General features: G+C 39.6%; 1 protein-coding gene across 1 annotated transcript in view; it reads left to right on the top strand.

Moving 5' to 3' along the window:
* The window catches only part of IQCG (IQ motif containing G), a 56,594-nt gene that overhangs the window by 15,881 nt on the left and 23,217 nt on the right, over nucleotides 1-17,496 (top strand). Inside the window, exon 6 of the mRNA XM_047874654.1 lies at nucleotides 15,383-15,464. Within this exon, the coding sequence (XP_047730610.1) occupies nucleotides 15,383-15,464 (82 nt within the window). The remainder of the gene's footprint in view (nucleotides 1-15,382; nucleotides 15,465-17,496) is intronic.

The raw sequence follows: 17,496 nt of genomic DNA, 5'->3' as shown, positions 1-17,496 counted from the left end.
ATTGAGTTTGTATCCTGCCACTTTACTAAATTCCTTTATCAGTTTTAGCAGTTTTTTGGTGTAGTCTTTTGGTTTTTCTGTATAGTATTATGTCATCTGCAAAGAGTGAAAGTTTTACTTCTTCCTTACTGATTTGGATGTCTTTACAGTAATTTTTCTTAAGACTGAATTCACTGCAAATTCCTGAACAATAGCAGGTAATCATGAACAGCATGCCAAGGGAAGTTTTCTTTTTCAGGGCCTTTGAACTAATTCCAAAGAGTTTCATACCTTAAGAAATTGAACACAATCAGATGATTTTGGGACCAAGATAAAATTCTTATATGAAGGCTGAGTACTCAGAATGAGAGTGTTTATCTTGTTTGTATAGGTGGAATTGTTTTCCTTGAGTTATTTTCTCTTCCTTTGTACCTTAGTATTGGTAATAAATTCTGTACTAGGGATTTTTTTTTTTTGAGAGAGAGAGAGAGAGAGAGAGAGAGAGCGCGCATATACATGCAAACAGGGGAGAGGGAGAGAGAGGGAGAGAGAATCCCAAGCAGGCTCCACAGGGCTTCATCTCATGATCTGAGCTGAAATCAAGAGTGGGACACTTAACCTACTGAGCCATCCAGACATCCCTGTACTAGGGATATTTTGACAGTTAGATTAATTAACACATGTACAGACTTAGGATAGTTCCTGGAACATAGTAAGTGCCTAATAATAATAACAGCTACTATTATGGACTTAACATTGTAAGTACATTGCTGGTGGGAGAATTAATTGGTATAATTTGTAAAAATGATTTATTTATGAAAAATACATATACCTAATTTCAATTTTATAATATTCACTATTATTTATGTACTATTCCATAATTTATTTAACCATTCCTTGAATTTAACATTTAGGTTGTTTCCAAATTTTTGTTTTAGCAAATGATGTGTTAGTGTGTTTCTTTGTCTGATCTATTATTATTCCATGAAGTTCAGTCACTACATGTGGAATTACAGAATCAAAGATATAGTCTATAGTTTAATGGATGATATTATAAATCTATTTAAACTATTGTTTACAGAGTTATAACATGGGGGAAATGTTTATATCACAATTTTTTTTTTTTTTGAGAAAGAGAGAGAGAATGCAAGTGGGAGAGGAGCAGAGGGAGAGGGAGAGAGAATCCCAAACAGGCTCCACACCAGCGTGGAGCCCAGCACGGAGCTCAATCTCACGACCATGAGATTATGACCTGAGCTGAAATCAAGAGTTGGACACTTAACCGACTGAGCCACCCAGATACTTCTATGTCACAATTTTAAATAGAAAACGAAAGACTGGAAATAATATAGTATTATCACATCTCTATAATAAAACTGAAAAAAAAATGCATAGAAAATGATAACTGGAGGGGTACCTGGGTGGCTCAGTCTGTTAAGTGTTTGACTTTGGTTTGTGAGTTCGAGCCCAGCAATTGGGCTCTCTTCTGTCAGCACAAAGCCTGCTTTGGATCCTCTGCCCCTGTCTCACTCCCCCTCCCTGCCTATTCTCTCTCTCTCTCAAAATAAACTTAAAAAAAAAAAGAAAATGAGAACTGGAGGCTCCTGGTTCAGTCAGTATATGTATATACATTCAAATTATTTGTTGTAGCATAATGGTAAAAATCTAGAAATAGCGTAAGTGTCCTTTAGTAAAGGAGTTCTTGAATGATTGTTAATGTTAGGAAATAAGAAACATGCAGCATTAAAAAGAATAAATTAGAGCTCTATGATTGATCTAGAGGAATGTTCTTCATATATAGATAAGTGAAAAAATTATAGTATTATGTGTGTAACATGACTCATTAAAAAAAACTCATCCATATATGTAAGAGCACAAGGAAAGATGCGGAAGGATATATATCAAAAGACTTAACATTGATTACTTCATAAAAGTGAATCGGAAGGGAGAAGGGAGATGGCAGATTATCCATCTTTTCCTGTAAGCGCCTATTCAGTTTTGAAATATTACAGTGTTGCACTTATTACTTAATAATTTTTTAAAAAGCTAATAAAGTAAGAAAAATAAAGGGGTGCCTGGGTGGCTCACTTGGTTAAGTGTCTGACTTCTGCTTGGGTCATGATCTCGTGGTTCTGAGTTGGAGCCCCGCATCAGGCTCTGTGCTGGCAGCTCAGAGCCTGGAACCTGCTTTGGATTCTGTGTCTCCCTCTCTGTTTCTCCCCTGCTCCCACTCTGTCTCTCTCTGTCTCTCTCTCTCAAAGATTAAAAAAAAATTTTTTTTGATTTAAAAAAAAACAGTAAGAAAAAAACACAAAAAACAAAACAAAAAACCAGTAAGAAAAATAACAAAGAAATATGTACCACTATTTGGGAAGGAGTAAATTATCTCAATGTAGACAGTTTACCAGTGATTGATTTTACATATGTGATTATATATAATAATTTCTTCTTTTAATTTTTCTTCCAATTAGATAGGCATCATTTTGGATTTACTTAAATTGGAAAATTATATATAGATTTGGGCAAATCAATTACATATTGTTTAGTATTTTAACTACTGTGTGATTGGCACTTTTATCATCACATTTAGTGATGGATATAAGACAGACAAGATTTTCTATTTAGTTCCTGGAATAAGAGCTTTATTGAGATAAAATTTATATGCTGTTAAAGAAATTATTCAGACACATGTCAAAATGGTAATGAAGACTTTATTCAGGATTATTGTAATAGGGAGAGAGATTAGGCTCAACTCTGAAGAGGGGGTCAGTGGATAAAAAATTACTAAGAGACATAAAGGGTAGAGGATTCTTGCTAAACTAATTTAAACAGGATTCTTACTGAAAGCAGGCTAAAGGTTTAGATATCAAGGGTGGGGGATGAGGAATTTGATCAAAATCCAGGGAGATCAGATTAGGGTGGGGATTCTCTCTAAACTGATTTAGAAGTCTTGCTCAATTAGGCTATGCAGGCTGAAGTTAAGGACAGTGGCTAAGGACAAGCTCTGGTAGAGAAGACTCAGAGGAACCTGCTTAGTTTGGTCAAGGAGAGAGTCTTTGTCAATACCAAACATTTATCTTTTCAACATGTACAATTTGGTGGTGGTTTTTGGTATATTCACAATTGTGCAACCATCACCACTATCTAATTCCAGAACATTCTCATCATTCCAAAAAAGAAAGACTGTACTCATTAGTACTCACTCTCCATCCCTTTCTGCTCAGCTCCTCTGTTTAGTTTTAAGTGAAGCTTCTCTTGTTGGTAATTATCTTCACTATACAACAAAATATTATAAGATAATAAGAAAAATACCAGAATATAAGTGGAAAAATGGGTAAAAGATAAGTGTAATGAATGAGCCTTGGGGAAAGCCCCACATAGGGCCTGGCATGAAATAATTTTTCCTTCTTCTAGGAGCAGGTGTGAAAGACATGCTTAAAGTATGCATTCTACCTGTGAGATGTGTGCATATCTGCCCCTGAGTAAGAATGAATAATATGTAAAAATCCTCTGCTTAAGCTCCCTTTGGTTAGAAATCATTCTCATTTAAAAAAAATTTTTTTGTTATCTCTATACCCAACATGGGGCTCGAACTCACAACCTCAAGATCAGAGTTACATGCTTTTCTGACTGAGCCAGCCCAACACACCATTACGTATTTTTTAATATGTATCCTACTTCATTATTATTCAGGGGAGACAGACCACTTTGTTTTTCAAAGCAAAAGAAAGGAGAGAATTTGCCAGGTTTTAGGGTCTTTTAAGATTTTGGTCAGAAGGTCCAAGATTTATGAGTTACCAATTTCATCATGGTCACTCAGCCTCTACTCTAGAAAGGCAAGCAAAAGGAGCCAGAGTAGCCCCTCTGCTTGCTGAAGTGGTAACCTGGGTGCTCTTTATTGAACTCAGCTGTAGAATGGAGATCACTAATGTTGTGCAAGCCACACCAGCACTATTCCCATTTGTGACAGAAAGGTATACATAACTTGGATCCTATGTGAGTATTGTTTGGGCATTGCTTTTTTTTTTTTTTTCAGTAGACTTCAGTTTTAAGTTCATAGAAAAACTAAGCAGAAAGTAGAGTTCCTAGGGTACCTGGCTGGCTCAGTAGGTGGGGCATGCAACTCTTGATCTTGGGGTTGTGGGTTTGAGCCCCATGTTGGGTACAGAGATTGCTTACAAATAAAATCTTAAAAAAAAAAGAGTTCCTATATACCTCTTATTATTAACATCTTATATTAATGCAGTACATTTGTTATCATCAATGAGCCAGTATTGATACATTATTATTAACTGAAGTCCATAGTTTACATTAGGGTTCACTCTTCAAAAAAAACCATTTTATTTTATTATTGTTTTTTTCAGTTTTTTATTTATTTTGAGAGACATAGAACAAGCAAGCAGGAGAGGGACTCTGCCCCTAGAGAGGGCCTGCCTCTAGAGAAGGAGAGAGAGAATCCCAAGCAGGCTCTGTGGGGCTCAGACTCACAAACCGTGAGATCATGACCTGAGCCAAAACCAAGCCTAACCGACTGAGCCATCCAGACACCCCTAGGGTTCACTTTTTGTTATATATTCTGTGGGTTTTGACAAATGTGTGCTGACATATATCCAGTGTTACAGTTTTATATAGAATAGTTTCACTGCCCCAAAAATCCTTTGTGTTCTACCTATTATCCTTCCTACCCTCTCCCTGAGCCCCTGGCAACCACTGATTTTTCTACTGTCTTCATAGTTTTGCCTTCTTCAGAATGTCATGTAGTTGAAATCATACAGCACATAGCCTTTTCAGATTGGCTTCTTCCACTTAGTATTATGCATTTAGGATTCTTCCATGTTTTGTCATGCTTGACAGGTCATTTTCCTTTGTTAGCATGAAATAATATATATACTTTTAAATTTTATTATTTTTTTATTTTTTTAACTTGAACAACTTTCTTTTTTAATTTTATTTATTTATTTTATTTATTTATTTTTAATATATGAAATTTATTGTCAAATTGGTTTCCATACAACACCCAGTGCTCATCCCAAAAGATGCCCTCTTCAGTACCCATCACCCACCCTCCCCTCCCTCCCACCCCCCATCAGTCCTCAGTTTATTCTCAGTTTTTAAAAGTCTCTTATGCTTTGGCTCTCTCCCACTCTAACCTCTCCTTTTTTTTTTTTTTTCCTACCCCTCCCCCATGGGTTCCTGTTAAGTTTCTCAGGATCCACATAAGAGTGAAAACATATGGTATCTGTCTTTCTCTGTATGGCTTATTTCACTTAGCATCACACTCTCCAGTTCCATCCACGTTGCTACAAAGGGCCATATTTCATTCTTTCTCATTGCCACGTAGTACTCCATTGTGTATATAAACCACAATTTTTTTTATCCATTCATCAGTTGATGGACATTTAGGCTCTTTCCATAATTTGGCTATTGTTGAGAGTGCTGCTATAAACATTGGGGTACAGGTGCCCCTATGCATCAGTACTCCTGTATCCCTTGGGTAAATTCCTAGCAGTGCTACTGCTGGGTCATAGGGTAGGCCTATTTTTAATTTTTTGAGGAACCTCCACACTGTTTCCAGAGTGGCTGCACCAGTTTGCATTCCCACCAACGGTGCAAGAGGGTTCCCGTTTCTCCACATCCTCTCCAGCATCTATAGTCTCCTGATTTGTTCATTTTGGCCACTCTGACTGGTGTGAGGTGATACCTGAGTGTGCTTTTGTTTTGTATTTCCCTGATGAGGAGCAATGTTGAGCATCTTTTCATGTGCCTGTTAGCCATCTGGATGTCTTCTTTAGAGAAGTGTCTATTCATGTTTTCTGCCCATTTCTTCACTGGATTATTTGTTTTTTGGGTGTGGAGTTTGATGAGCTCTTTATAGATTTTGGATACTAGCCCTTTGTCCAAATGTCATTTGCAAATATCTTTTCCCATTCCATTGGTTGCCTTTTAGTTTTGTTGATTGTTTCCTGTGCTGTGCAGAAGCTTTTTATCTTCATGAGGTCCCAGTAGTTCATTTTTGCTTTTAATTCTCTTGCCTTTGGGGATGTGTCAAGTAAGAAATTGCTGCGGCTGAGGTCAGAGAGGTCTTTTCCTGCTTTCTCCTCTAGGGTTTTGATGGTTTCCTGTCTCACATTCAGGTCCTTTATCCATTTTGTGTTTATTTTTGTGAATGGTGTAAGAAAGTGGTCTAGTTTCAACCTTCTGAATGTTGCTGTCCAGTTCTCCCAGCACCATTTGTTAAAGAGCCTGTCTTTTTTCCATTGGATATTCTTTCCTGCTTTGTCAAACACTAGTTGGCCATACTTTTGTGGGTCTAGTTCTGGGGTTTCTATTCTTTTTTTTTTTTTTTCAACGTTTATTTATTCTTGGGACAGAGAGAGACAGAGCATGAACGGGGGAGGGGCAGAGAGAGAGGGAGACACAGAATCGGAAACAGGCTCCAGGCTCTGAGCCATCAGCCCAGAGCCTGACGCGGGGCTCGAACTCCCAGACCGCGAGATCGTGACCTGGCTGAAGTCGGACGCTTAACCGACTGCGCCACCCAGGCGCCCCCTGGGGTTTCTATTCTATTCCACTGGTCTATGTGTCTGTTTTTGTGCCAATACCATGCTGTCTTGATGATTACAGTTTTGTAGTAGAGGCTAAAGTCTGGGATTGTGATGCCTCCTGCTTTGGTCTTCTTCTTCAAAATTACTTTGGCCATTTGGGGCCTTTTGTGGTTCCATATGAATTTTAGGATTGCTTGTTCTAGCTTTGAGAAGAATGCTGGTGCAATTTTGATTGGGATTGCATTGAATGTGTAGATAGCTTTGGGTAGTATTGACATTTTGACAATATTTATTCTTCCAACCCATGAGCACGGAATGTTTTTCCATTTCTTTATATCTTCTTCAATTTCCTTCATAAGCTTTCTATAGTTTTCAGCATACAGATCTTTTACATCTTTGGTTAGATTTATTCCTAGGTATTTTATGCTTCTTGGTGCAACTGTGAATGGGATCAGTTTCTTTATTTGTCTTTCTGTTGCTTCATTATTAGTGTATAAGAATGCAACTGATTTCTGTACATTGATTTTGTATCCTGCAACTTTGCTGAATTCCTGTATCAGTTCTAGCAGACTTTTGGTGGAGTCTATCAGATTTTCCATGTATAATATCATGTCATCTGCAAAAAGTGAAAGCTTGACTTCATCTTTGACGATTTTGATGCCTTTGATTTCCTTTTGTTGTCTGATTGCTGATGCTAACACTTCCAACACTGTGTTAAACAACAGCGGTGAGAGTGGACATCCCTGTCGTGTTCCTGATCTCAGGGGAAAGCTCTCAGTTCTTCCCCACTGAGGATGATATTAGCTGAGAGCTTTTCATAAATGGCTTCTATGATGTTTAAGTATGTTCCTTCTATCCCGACTTTCTCGAGGGTTTTTATTAAGAAAGGATGCTGAATTTTGTCAAATGCTTTTTCTGCATTGATTGACAGCATCATATGGTTCTTATCTTTTCTTTTATTAATGTGATGTATCACGTTGATTGATTTGCGAATGTTGAACCAGCCCTGCATCGCAGGAATGAATCCCACTTGATCATGGTGAATAATTCTTTTTACATGCTGTTGAATTCGATTTGCTAGTATCTTACTGAGATTTTTTGCATCCATATTCATCAGGGATATTGGCCTGTAGTTCTCTTTTTTTACTGGGTCTCTGTCTGGTTTAGGAATCAAAGTAATACTGGCTTCATAGAATGAGTCTGGACGTTTTCCTTCTCTTTCTATTTTTGGAATTGCTTGAGAAGGATAGGTATTATCTCTGCTTTAAACGTCTGGTAGAACTCCCCTGGGAAGCCATCTGGTCCTGGACTCTTATTTGTTGGGAGATTTTTGATAACTGATTCAACTTCTTTGCTGGTTATGGGTCTGTTCAAGCTTTCTATTTCCTCCTGATTGAGTTTTGGAAGTGTGTGGGTGTTTAGGAATTTGTCCATTTCTTCCAGGTTGTCCAGTTTGTTGGCATATAGTTTTTCATAGTATTCCCTGATAATTGCTTGTATTTCTGAGGGATTGGTTGTAATAATTCCATTTTCATTCATGATTTTACTATTTGGGTCATCTCCCTTTTCTTTTTGAGAAGCCTGGCTAGAGGTTTATCAATTTTGTTTATTTTTTCAAAAAACCAACTCTTGGTTTCATTGATCTGCTCTGCAGTTTTTTTTAGATTCTATATTGTTTATATCTGCTCTAATATTTATTATTTCTCTTCTTCTGCTGGGTTTAGGGTGTCTTTGCTGTTCTTCTTCTATTTCCTTTAGGTGTTCTGTTAGATTTTGTATTTGGGATTTTTCTTATTTCTTGAGATAGGCCTGGATTGCAGTGTATTTTCCTCTCAGGACTGCCTTCGCTGCATCCCAAAGCGTTTGCATTGTTGTATTTTCATTTTCGTTTGTTTCCATATATTTTTTAATTTCTTCTCTAATTGCCTGGTTGACCCATTCATTCTTTAGTAGGATGTTCTTTAACCTCCATGTTTTTGGAGGTTTTCCAGACTTTTTCCTGTGGTTGATTTCAAGCTTCATAGCATTGTGGTCTGAAAGTATGCATGGTATGATCTTAATTCTTGTATACTTATGAAGGGCTGTTTTGTGACCCAGTATGTGATCTATCTTGGAGAATGTTCCATGTGCACTTGAGAAGAAAGTATTATTCTGTTGCTTTGGGATGCAGAGTTCTAGATATATTTGTCAAGTCCATCTGATCCAATGTATCTTTCAGGGCCCTTGTTTCATTGACCATGTGTCTAGATGATCTATCCATTGTTGTAAGTGGGGTGTTAAAGTCCCCTGCAATTACCACATTCTTATCAGTAAGGTTGCTTACGTTTGTGAGTAATTGTTTTATATATTTGGGGGCTCCCGTATTCGGCGCATAGACATTTATAATGGTTAGCTCTTCCTGATGGATAGACCCTGTAATTATTATATAATGCCCTTCTTCATCTCTTGTTACAGCCTTTAATTTAAAGTCTAGTTTGTCTGATATAAGTATGGCTACTCCAGCTCTCTTTTGACTTCCAGTAGCATGAACGATAGTTCTCCATCCCCTCACTTTCAATCTGAAGGTGTCCTCAGGTCTAAAATGAGTCTCTTGTAGACAGCAAATAGATGGGTCTTGTTTTTTTATCCATTCTGATACCCTATGTCTTTTGGTTGGCACATTTAGTCCATTTACATTCAGTGTGATGTCTGTATGTTTCATGCTTGTAGCGATGTCTCTGGTACTTTGTCTCACAGGATCCCCCTTAGGATCTCTTGTAGGGCTGGTTTAGTGGTGATGAATTCCTTCAATTTTTGTTTGTTTCGGAAGACCTTTATCTCTCCTTCTATTCTAAATGACAGATTTGCTGGATAAAGGATTCTCGGCTGCATATTTTTTTTCTGTTGATCACATTGAAGATTTCCTGCCATTCCTTTCTTGTCTGCCAAGTTTCAGTAGAGAGATCCGTCACGAGTCTTACCGGTTTCCCTTTATATGTTACAGCACGTTTATCCCTAGCTGCTTTCAGAATTTTCTCTTTATCTTGTATTTTGCCAGTTTCACTATGATTATGTCGTGCAGATTGATTCAGGTTACGTCTGAAGGGAGTTCTCTGTGCCTCTTGGATTTCAATGCCTTTTTCCTTCCCCAGATCAGGGAAGTTCTCAGCTATTATTTCTTCAAGTACACCTTCAGCACCTTTCCCTCTCTCTTCCTCCTCTGGAATACCAATTATGCGTAGATTATTTCTCTTTAGTGCATCACTTAGTTCTCCTATTTTCCCCTCATACTCCTGGATTTTTTTATCTCTCTTTTTCTCAGCTTCTTCTTTTTCCATAATTTTATTTTCTAGTTCACCTATTCTCTCCTCTGCCTCTTCAATCCAAGCTGTGGTCGTCTCCGTTTTATTTTGCAGCTCATTAATAGCATTTTTAGCTCCTCCTGGCTGTTCCTTAGTCCCTTGATCTCTGTAGCAATAGATTCTTTGCTGTCCTTTCTACTGTTTTCAAGCCCAGCGATTAATTTTATGACTATTATTCTAAATTTACTTTCTGTTATATTGTTTAAATCGTTTTTGATGAGTTCATTAGCTGTCATTATTTCCTGGAGGTTTTTTTGAGGGGCATTCTTCCGTTTCATCATTTTGGATAGTTCCTGGAGGGGTGCGGAACTGTGGGGCACTTCCCCTGTGCTGTCTTGAATAACTTGGGTTGGTGGGCGGGGCCGCAGTCAGACCTGATGTCTGCCAACAGCCCACTGCTGGGGCCACAGTCAGACTGGTGTGTATCTCTCTTCCCTTCTCCTAGGGGTAGGATTCACTGTGGGGTGGTGTGGCCCCTCTGGGCTACTTGCACACTGCCAGGTTTGTGGTGTTGGGGATCTGGCGTATTAGCTGGGGTGGATCGGCAAGGTGCACAGGGACGGGAGGGGCAGGCTCAGCTTGCTTTTCCTTCGGTGATCCGCTTCGGAAGGGGCCCTGTGGCACCGGGAGGGAGTCAGACCCGCCACCAGAGGGACGGATCCGCAGAAGCACAGCATTGGGTGTTTGCCTGGTGCAAGCAAGTTCCCTGACAGGAACTGGTTCCCTTTGGGATTTTGGCTGGGGGATGGGCGAGGGAGATGGCGCTGGCGAGCGCCTTTGTTCCCTGCCAAGCTGCGCTCTGTTTTCCGGGCTCAGCAACTCTCCCTCCCGTTGTCCTCCAGCCCTCCCACTCTCTGGGCAGAGCTGTTAGCTTATAATCTTCCAGATGTTAAGTCCCACTTGCTGTCTGAACACACTCCGTCTGGCCCCTCCACTTTTGCAAGCCAGACTCAGGGGCTCTGCTTTGCCGGCGGGCTGCCCCTCCACTCCAGCTCCCTCCCGCCAGTCTGTGTAGCTCGCACCACTTCTCTGCCCTTCCTACCCTCTTTTGTGGGCTTTTCATCTATGCTTGGCTCCAGAAAATCCGTTCTGCTAGTCTTCTGGTGGTTTCCTGGGCTATTTAGGCAGGTGTGGGTGGAATCTAAGTGACCATCAGGACACGGTGAGCCCAGCGTCCTCCTATGCCTCCATCTTCCCAGCCAGTGTATATATTTTTTAATTTTAGAGAGAGAGTGGGAGCTGGGGAGAGGGGCAAAGGGAGAGAGAGAGAATCCCAAGAAGCCTCCACACTCAGCATAGCGCCAGACGTGGGGCTTAATCCCACAACCCTGGGATCATGCGCTGAGCTGAAATCAATAGTCAGAAGCTCAGCAGATTGAGCCACGCAGGTGTCCCCAGAATAATATTTTATTGTCTGAATATACCACAGTTTATCTGCTCACATACTGAAGGACAACTTGTTTGCTTCCAAGTTTGGGCAATTATTGAATAAAACTGCTGTAAACATCTATGTACAGGTTTTTGTGTGGACGTAAATGTTTAACTCATTTGAGGAAATATCAAGGAGCATAACTGCTGGGTTGTTATCATAAGAGTATGGTTAGTTTTGTTAAGAAGCTGCCAAACTGACTGTTGCATGCTCACCAACAATGAATGAAGAGTTCGTATTGCTCCACATCCTTGGCATTATTTGTTGTTGTAAATCTTTTGGATTTCTGACATTCTATTCAGTGAGTGGTATCATTGCTGTTTTAATTGGGCATTGCTTTTGATAGAGAAAAGAAAGTGGGCTAACTGGTCTCTTAGTGTGCTGAAATTTCTTTTCATCATGATGATGAATCAAAGTGTAGTCTGATCCAGAGAGGTGAGACATCCTTTGCTATGGCATATCTAAAATGATAGGAAAAGACAGTTCACTGAAGGGGACACATAGCAGGCCAATAAACATATAAGAAATATTTACATTCAGATTAGTAGTATACCATTTTTTATTTCTCACACTGGCCCATTTTCTTCTTTGTGGTAAACAACACTAGTGGAAATAGAATTTTTATTTTACTTTTTAAAGTGTGTTTATTTTTAGAGAGAGAGCACACGTGCATGTGCACGTGAGCAGGGGAGGGTCAGAGAGAGAGAGGAAGGGAGAATCTCAAACAGGTTCTGCTCAGCACAGAGCCCAGCATGGGGCTTGATGTCACAACTGCAAGACCTGAGCCGATATCAAGATATCAAGAGTTGGATGCCGGGAATATAATTTTAGATGTAATCTATTGAGTTTTTTCAATGCCCATAGAATAGTTAGAGCCCAATTTTTGGTTGAATTAATACTTAATGTTTTGATGATGATGATGATGATGATGATGATGATGATGATGTGTAAATAGTTCATAGGTGGGACACACAGTATATATAATGATTAAATTTTCTTTCTTAAATAGCTTTTTTTCTCCTGGAGTTAAATTTTGCCATTTTTTTGTTTGCCTGTTTTGACATTTCTGTTCCAAATCCAGCACCCAACTCTTCAACAGAAAGCTCTCTAAGTGTAGTCATACACATTAAGTCTTCCCTTTTTCCCCCCACTTTGAGACTTTCTTCTGTTCTTTTTCTCTTATTTGTTGCCATTGCTCCCAGGGCCTGCAGCGTTGCTATGGTACTGGGCCTTGCCTTCATATCTTGAGATTTCCTTTTGATCCTGTTTTCTAGACTCCCATTCTTCCTCTTTTTTTGTGTTAATCCCTCATTTTGTTGGAGCATGTCTTTTTTTTTTTTAATCTCTTATTTATTTTTGAGAGAGAGACAGAATGCAAGCAGAGGGGAACAAAGAGAGGGAGACACCGAATTTGAAGAGGCTCCAGGCTCTGAGCTGTCAGCACAGAGCCTGACATGGGGCTTGAGCCCACAAACTGTGAGATCATGACCTGAGCCAAAGTCGAACACTTAACTGACTGAACCACCAGGCGCCCTTGAAGCATATGTTTCTGTAACTTCTTGAACAAAGGGTGCATGGAAGTTAAATATATTAAGATCTTAAATGTGTGAAATATGTTTTTTTCCTCATACTTTGTTAGTAATTTGACTGGGTATATATTTTTAGACTGAAAATCATTTTCTCTCATAATTTTGAGGGCTCTACTCCACTAGTTTCTAGTTTCCATCATAAATGACATTTGTTTTTTTGTTTAACTCAATCTGCCCTTGGGGTTCTGAATTTATTAGTAGGGATAAACATTTTGTATCTTTCTTACCTGTTTCTCGTAATCTATAAATGGGAAGTATATAATCTATAGTTTGTTTTGGCAAATGACAATCCCAGTCTCAAAATTCTAGTTAAGTACATGCTTTATAAACATTCCTGAGTAGGAATGCTTATCTAGATGCTATTTAGTGGTAAGGTTGTTTTAGTTGTGGCCACAGATTGAATGTTTGCGTACCGCACCCTTGCTTCTCAATGTAATGATATTAGGTCAGACTTTTGGGAGGTGATTAGGTACCATGACATTAATGTCTATATAAAAGAGACCCCAAAGAATTTCCTCTCCCCTTCGATCATATAAAGATGCAAGTGAAAATGACCATCTGTGAATCAGGAAACAGGTTCTCACCAGATACTGAATATGATGGTGCCTTGATCTTGGACTTCACAGCCTCCAGAACTGTGAGAAATGAATTCTGTTATTTATAAGCCATCCGGTCTGATATTTTTGAAAAAAAAATTTTTTTTCTCAACGTTTTTATTTATTTTTGGGACAGAGAGAGACAGAGCATGAACGGGGGAGGGGCAGAGAGAGAGGGAGACACAGAATCGGAAACAGGCTCCAGGCTCTGAGCCATCAGCCCAGAGCCCGACGCAGGGCTCGAACTCACGGACCGCGAGATCGTGACCTGGCTGAAGTTGGACGCTTAACCGACTGCGCCACCCAGGCGCCTCTGGTCTGATATTTTTGTATTGGCAGCCTGAGCTAAGACAGTTTTTGTTTTGTTTTGTTTATTCTTATATTGTTTTATTCTTTTTAAAAATTAAAAAAAAAATTTTTGTTAGCATGCGAGTGGGGGAGAGGGGCCGAGGGAGAAAGAAAGAATCTTAAGCAGGCTCCACATTCAGCACAGAGCCCCATGAAGACAACCCTGGGATTGACCTGAGTGGAAATCAAGAGTTAGATGCTCAACTGACTGAGCCACCCAGGTGCAACCTGTTTTGTTTATTCTTACATTGTTTTGTTATTTTGTTTTTCTCTAAACCTAAATAGTGGGAATACTGGAGATAAGCAGAATTCTGTTTCAGAGCACAAATAGTAACATAAAGTAGTTAAGTTCTCATTTGGATAGGTACTGAATTTGTTTTTGTTTTTTTTTTATAAATTTTTTTTTTCAACGTTTATTTATTTTTGGGACAGAGAGAGACAGAGCATGAACGGGGGAGGGGCAGAGAGAGAGGGAGACACAGAATCGGAAACAGGCTCCAGGCTCTGAGCCATCAGCCCAGAGCCTGACGCGGGGCTCGAACTCACGGACCGCGAGATCGTGACCTGGCTGAAGTCAGACGCTTAACCGACTGCGCCACCCAGGCGCCCCGGATAGGTACTGAATTTGAATCCTCCTTTGCCATCTACCATGAATGTGACCTTGGCAAGTGTGTCAGTCATGTCTTCTTAGAGATGCCAAGATGATATTACTCATGTGAAAATTTTATCAGGGGAAACACCTGTGGGAGAGAAAATGTGGAGGGAATCTTTAGACTCAATGCTGAACTGACCCCAAGTGAAGGAGAGGGAAGGTTAGGTAGAAGAAAATGCCTTGCATTCTAAGGATGGTTTGGCAAGGTCATTGTGGGTCCTTGAAGTAAAGTCAACAACCATCAGAAAAGTCTCAGGTCTCCCAGGAAGGGCCTGACTTAGTATCCCTGCCAACTCAAACACTGGCAGGGAGCAGTCAGTGGGCAGTGTGGCCTTAGAGCACACGTAATGAAGGATTTCAGGGCCTAGAACTGGGACCCTTTTCACTTATACTCCCTGTAGTTGGAGATCTATCTGTAAGGCACATTCTAATGTTCACCACAGCCAGTTACCTCAGCCCTGTAAGTCACACTTTCCTCCTCTGTAAAATAGGGAGAATGATAGAGACTACCTTCTAAGGTTATTGTGAGGCAAGAATATGTGAAGTGTTCAGAATAGAAAGGATTCTTCTTTTTCCTCTTCCTGTTCCTCCTCCACTTAGCTTTTTCTCAGCAGTAGCTATTTTAGATCCAACACATAAACCAGAAACATCCTCCTCTGGTTTACTAAAACAAATCACAGTCTTTTGTAAAGTGTTACTAAACGTGTGTTCCATGGACCAGTACCATTAGCAACATCTGAGAGCTTGTTAGAAATGCAAATCCCAGTACCCCATCCTGGACCTACTGAATCAGAATCTCTGGGGTAGAGCCCAGAAATCTGTTTTTTAAGATTAGTGTTGATCCTTGTGCACACTAGAGTTTGAGTAACACCTCTCTAAACAAATCATTCTTAATTCTTCTAGGGAGGAAAAAGGAAGAAAACAGATAAGATCTCTTCAAAAACAGCTACTTAACGTCAAAAGAGAACGGCAAGCTGAGGTACAGGTAAGAATTACCTGGCCAACACCAAAAGTTACTGAGCTGAAACAGCTATGTAAAAGCCATCTTCCTTCCTTCCTTTTTCCTTCCTTCCTTCTCTGTTTTTCCTTTTTCTTTCTCCCTTTCTTTTCTTTTTTTCTCTTTTCCTTCCTTCCTTCCTTCCTTCCTTCCTTCCTTCCTTCCTTCCTAATAAGCCAAGACCTTTATTGATACAGCAGGTACTTTTCAATGAACCCAAGAGAGGCCGTCTTCTCTGGGAAGATGGGATGTCTGCACAAACCCTTCAAGTTTTACTACTTCAAAAAAAATAAGCTCTCCCTTTTACCACAGCCCTTAGATCTGTACCTGCCCACATCGTCCCTCCCCCATTTTAAATAGGCAGAGCCCACAGGTACACGTGACCAATGCTAGCCAGCCACTCCAGTAGACAGTTACATCAGTTCTGTGTTACTTGTGGACAAAGGCATAGACTATCAGATTTTGCAAAGGATTTAGGAAACAGACGATTTATCCCTCCACCTTGAAAATAAAATACACTTCAGCCGATGCATGCCCTGAAATAGTTTAGCTGGGAGTCCCTAGGAAGGTGGTCCATTGTCAATCCCTTCTTCATCAGCCTGTGCATCCAAAATTCTTCTCAAGGTCACATGAGTCATTTTTTTGGTTGTTTTTTTTTGTTTTTTGTTTTTTTAAACAGTCTTTCTTGCTGTTAGAACTCTTATAATGGAGCCTCATCCTCCTACTGCTAATACCTTTTCATGCCACTGGAATAACACTGTACTGCTGTTTTCTGTGGGCCTTTATAAATGTACTTCATTAGCAAGTCAGTGTCATTTCTGTCCAGTGACTGCACAGCCTGCTTGATTTCACTGCTCTTAAAATTTGTAAGCACTTTCAGCACCACGCCCTGGGCTCATTCCTTCACAGCTTATCTTTTCCTGGCTTATTTTGGATTACTTGGTTTTTTTTTTTTTTAGATTTTGATTTTAATTTACCTAGTGGCCTTTTACCTATACCTCTTTGTATTTTTTAGATATATAGTTGCTCTAGGGATTCCTTTTCATAATCTGTTTAGCATTAATACTGCACCACTTCACATAAAATGTAAAAACCTTGCACTCATATAGTTCCACTGTTCCCCTCTTCCCCACCACTCACCTTTATTCTGTCATACGTTACACATGTATACATTATATATATTACACAAGACACAAGACCACAAGACAAAAAAAATATGTTTTTTCCCTTAATTATTGTGATTTTAAAAATTAAGAAGAGGGGCGCCTGGGTGGCGCAGTCGGTTAAGCGTCCGACTTCAGCCAGGTCACGATCTCGCGGTCCAGGAGTTCGAGCCCCGCGTCAGGCTCTGGGCTGATGGCTCAGAGCCTGGAGCCTGTTTCCTGATTCTGTGTCTCCCTCTCTCTCTGCCCCTCCCCCGTTCATGTTCTGTCTCTCTCTGTCCCAAAAATAAATGAATGTTGAAAAAAAAATTAAAAAAAAAAATTAAGAAGAAAATAATTGTCTTACTTACCCTGATATTTATCAGTAAGTTTCCATCTGGTGTCATTTCCTTTCAGCTTAAAGAAATTTCTTTACTATTTCTTGCAATCCATGTTTGCTATAGACGAGTCCTCTTTTTTTTTTTTTAATTTTTAAAAAAATTTATTATTTGAGAGTGAGAGAGAGAGCATGTGGGAGGGATCATGTGGGATCTCATGACTATGAGATCATGACCTGAGCCAAAACCAAGAGTTAGAAGCTTAAACCAACTGGGCCACCTATGTTCCCCAACAAATCCTCTTACTTTTGTTTTTCCCAGGTCTAAGGCCATACCACTCTGAAAGCACCTGATCTTGTCTTTTACCTAGAAATGTGTCTATTTTGCTTTTGTTCTTGAAAGACATTTTCAGTGGGTATAGAATTTTGGGTTGACAGATTTTTCTTTCAGTACTTTAAGGATATTCACTATATTTTGACCTCCATTCTTTGTTTTGAGAAGATAGCAGTCATTCAAGTCGTTGTTTTCCTGTATATAATG

The sequence above is a fragment of the Prionailurus viverrinus genome, chromosome C2 (assembly GCF_022837055.1).
Source record: "Prionailurus viverrinus isolate Anna chromosome C2, UM_Priviv_1.0, whole genome shotgun sequence".
In the NCBI taxonomy this organism is placed as follows: Eukaryota; Metazoa; Chordata; class Mammalia; order Carnivora; family Felidae; genus Prionailurus; species Prionailurus viverrinus.
Note: the sequence above shows the minus strand (reverse complement) of the source record. Positions and strands in the feature narration are given on the sequence as shown.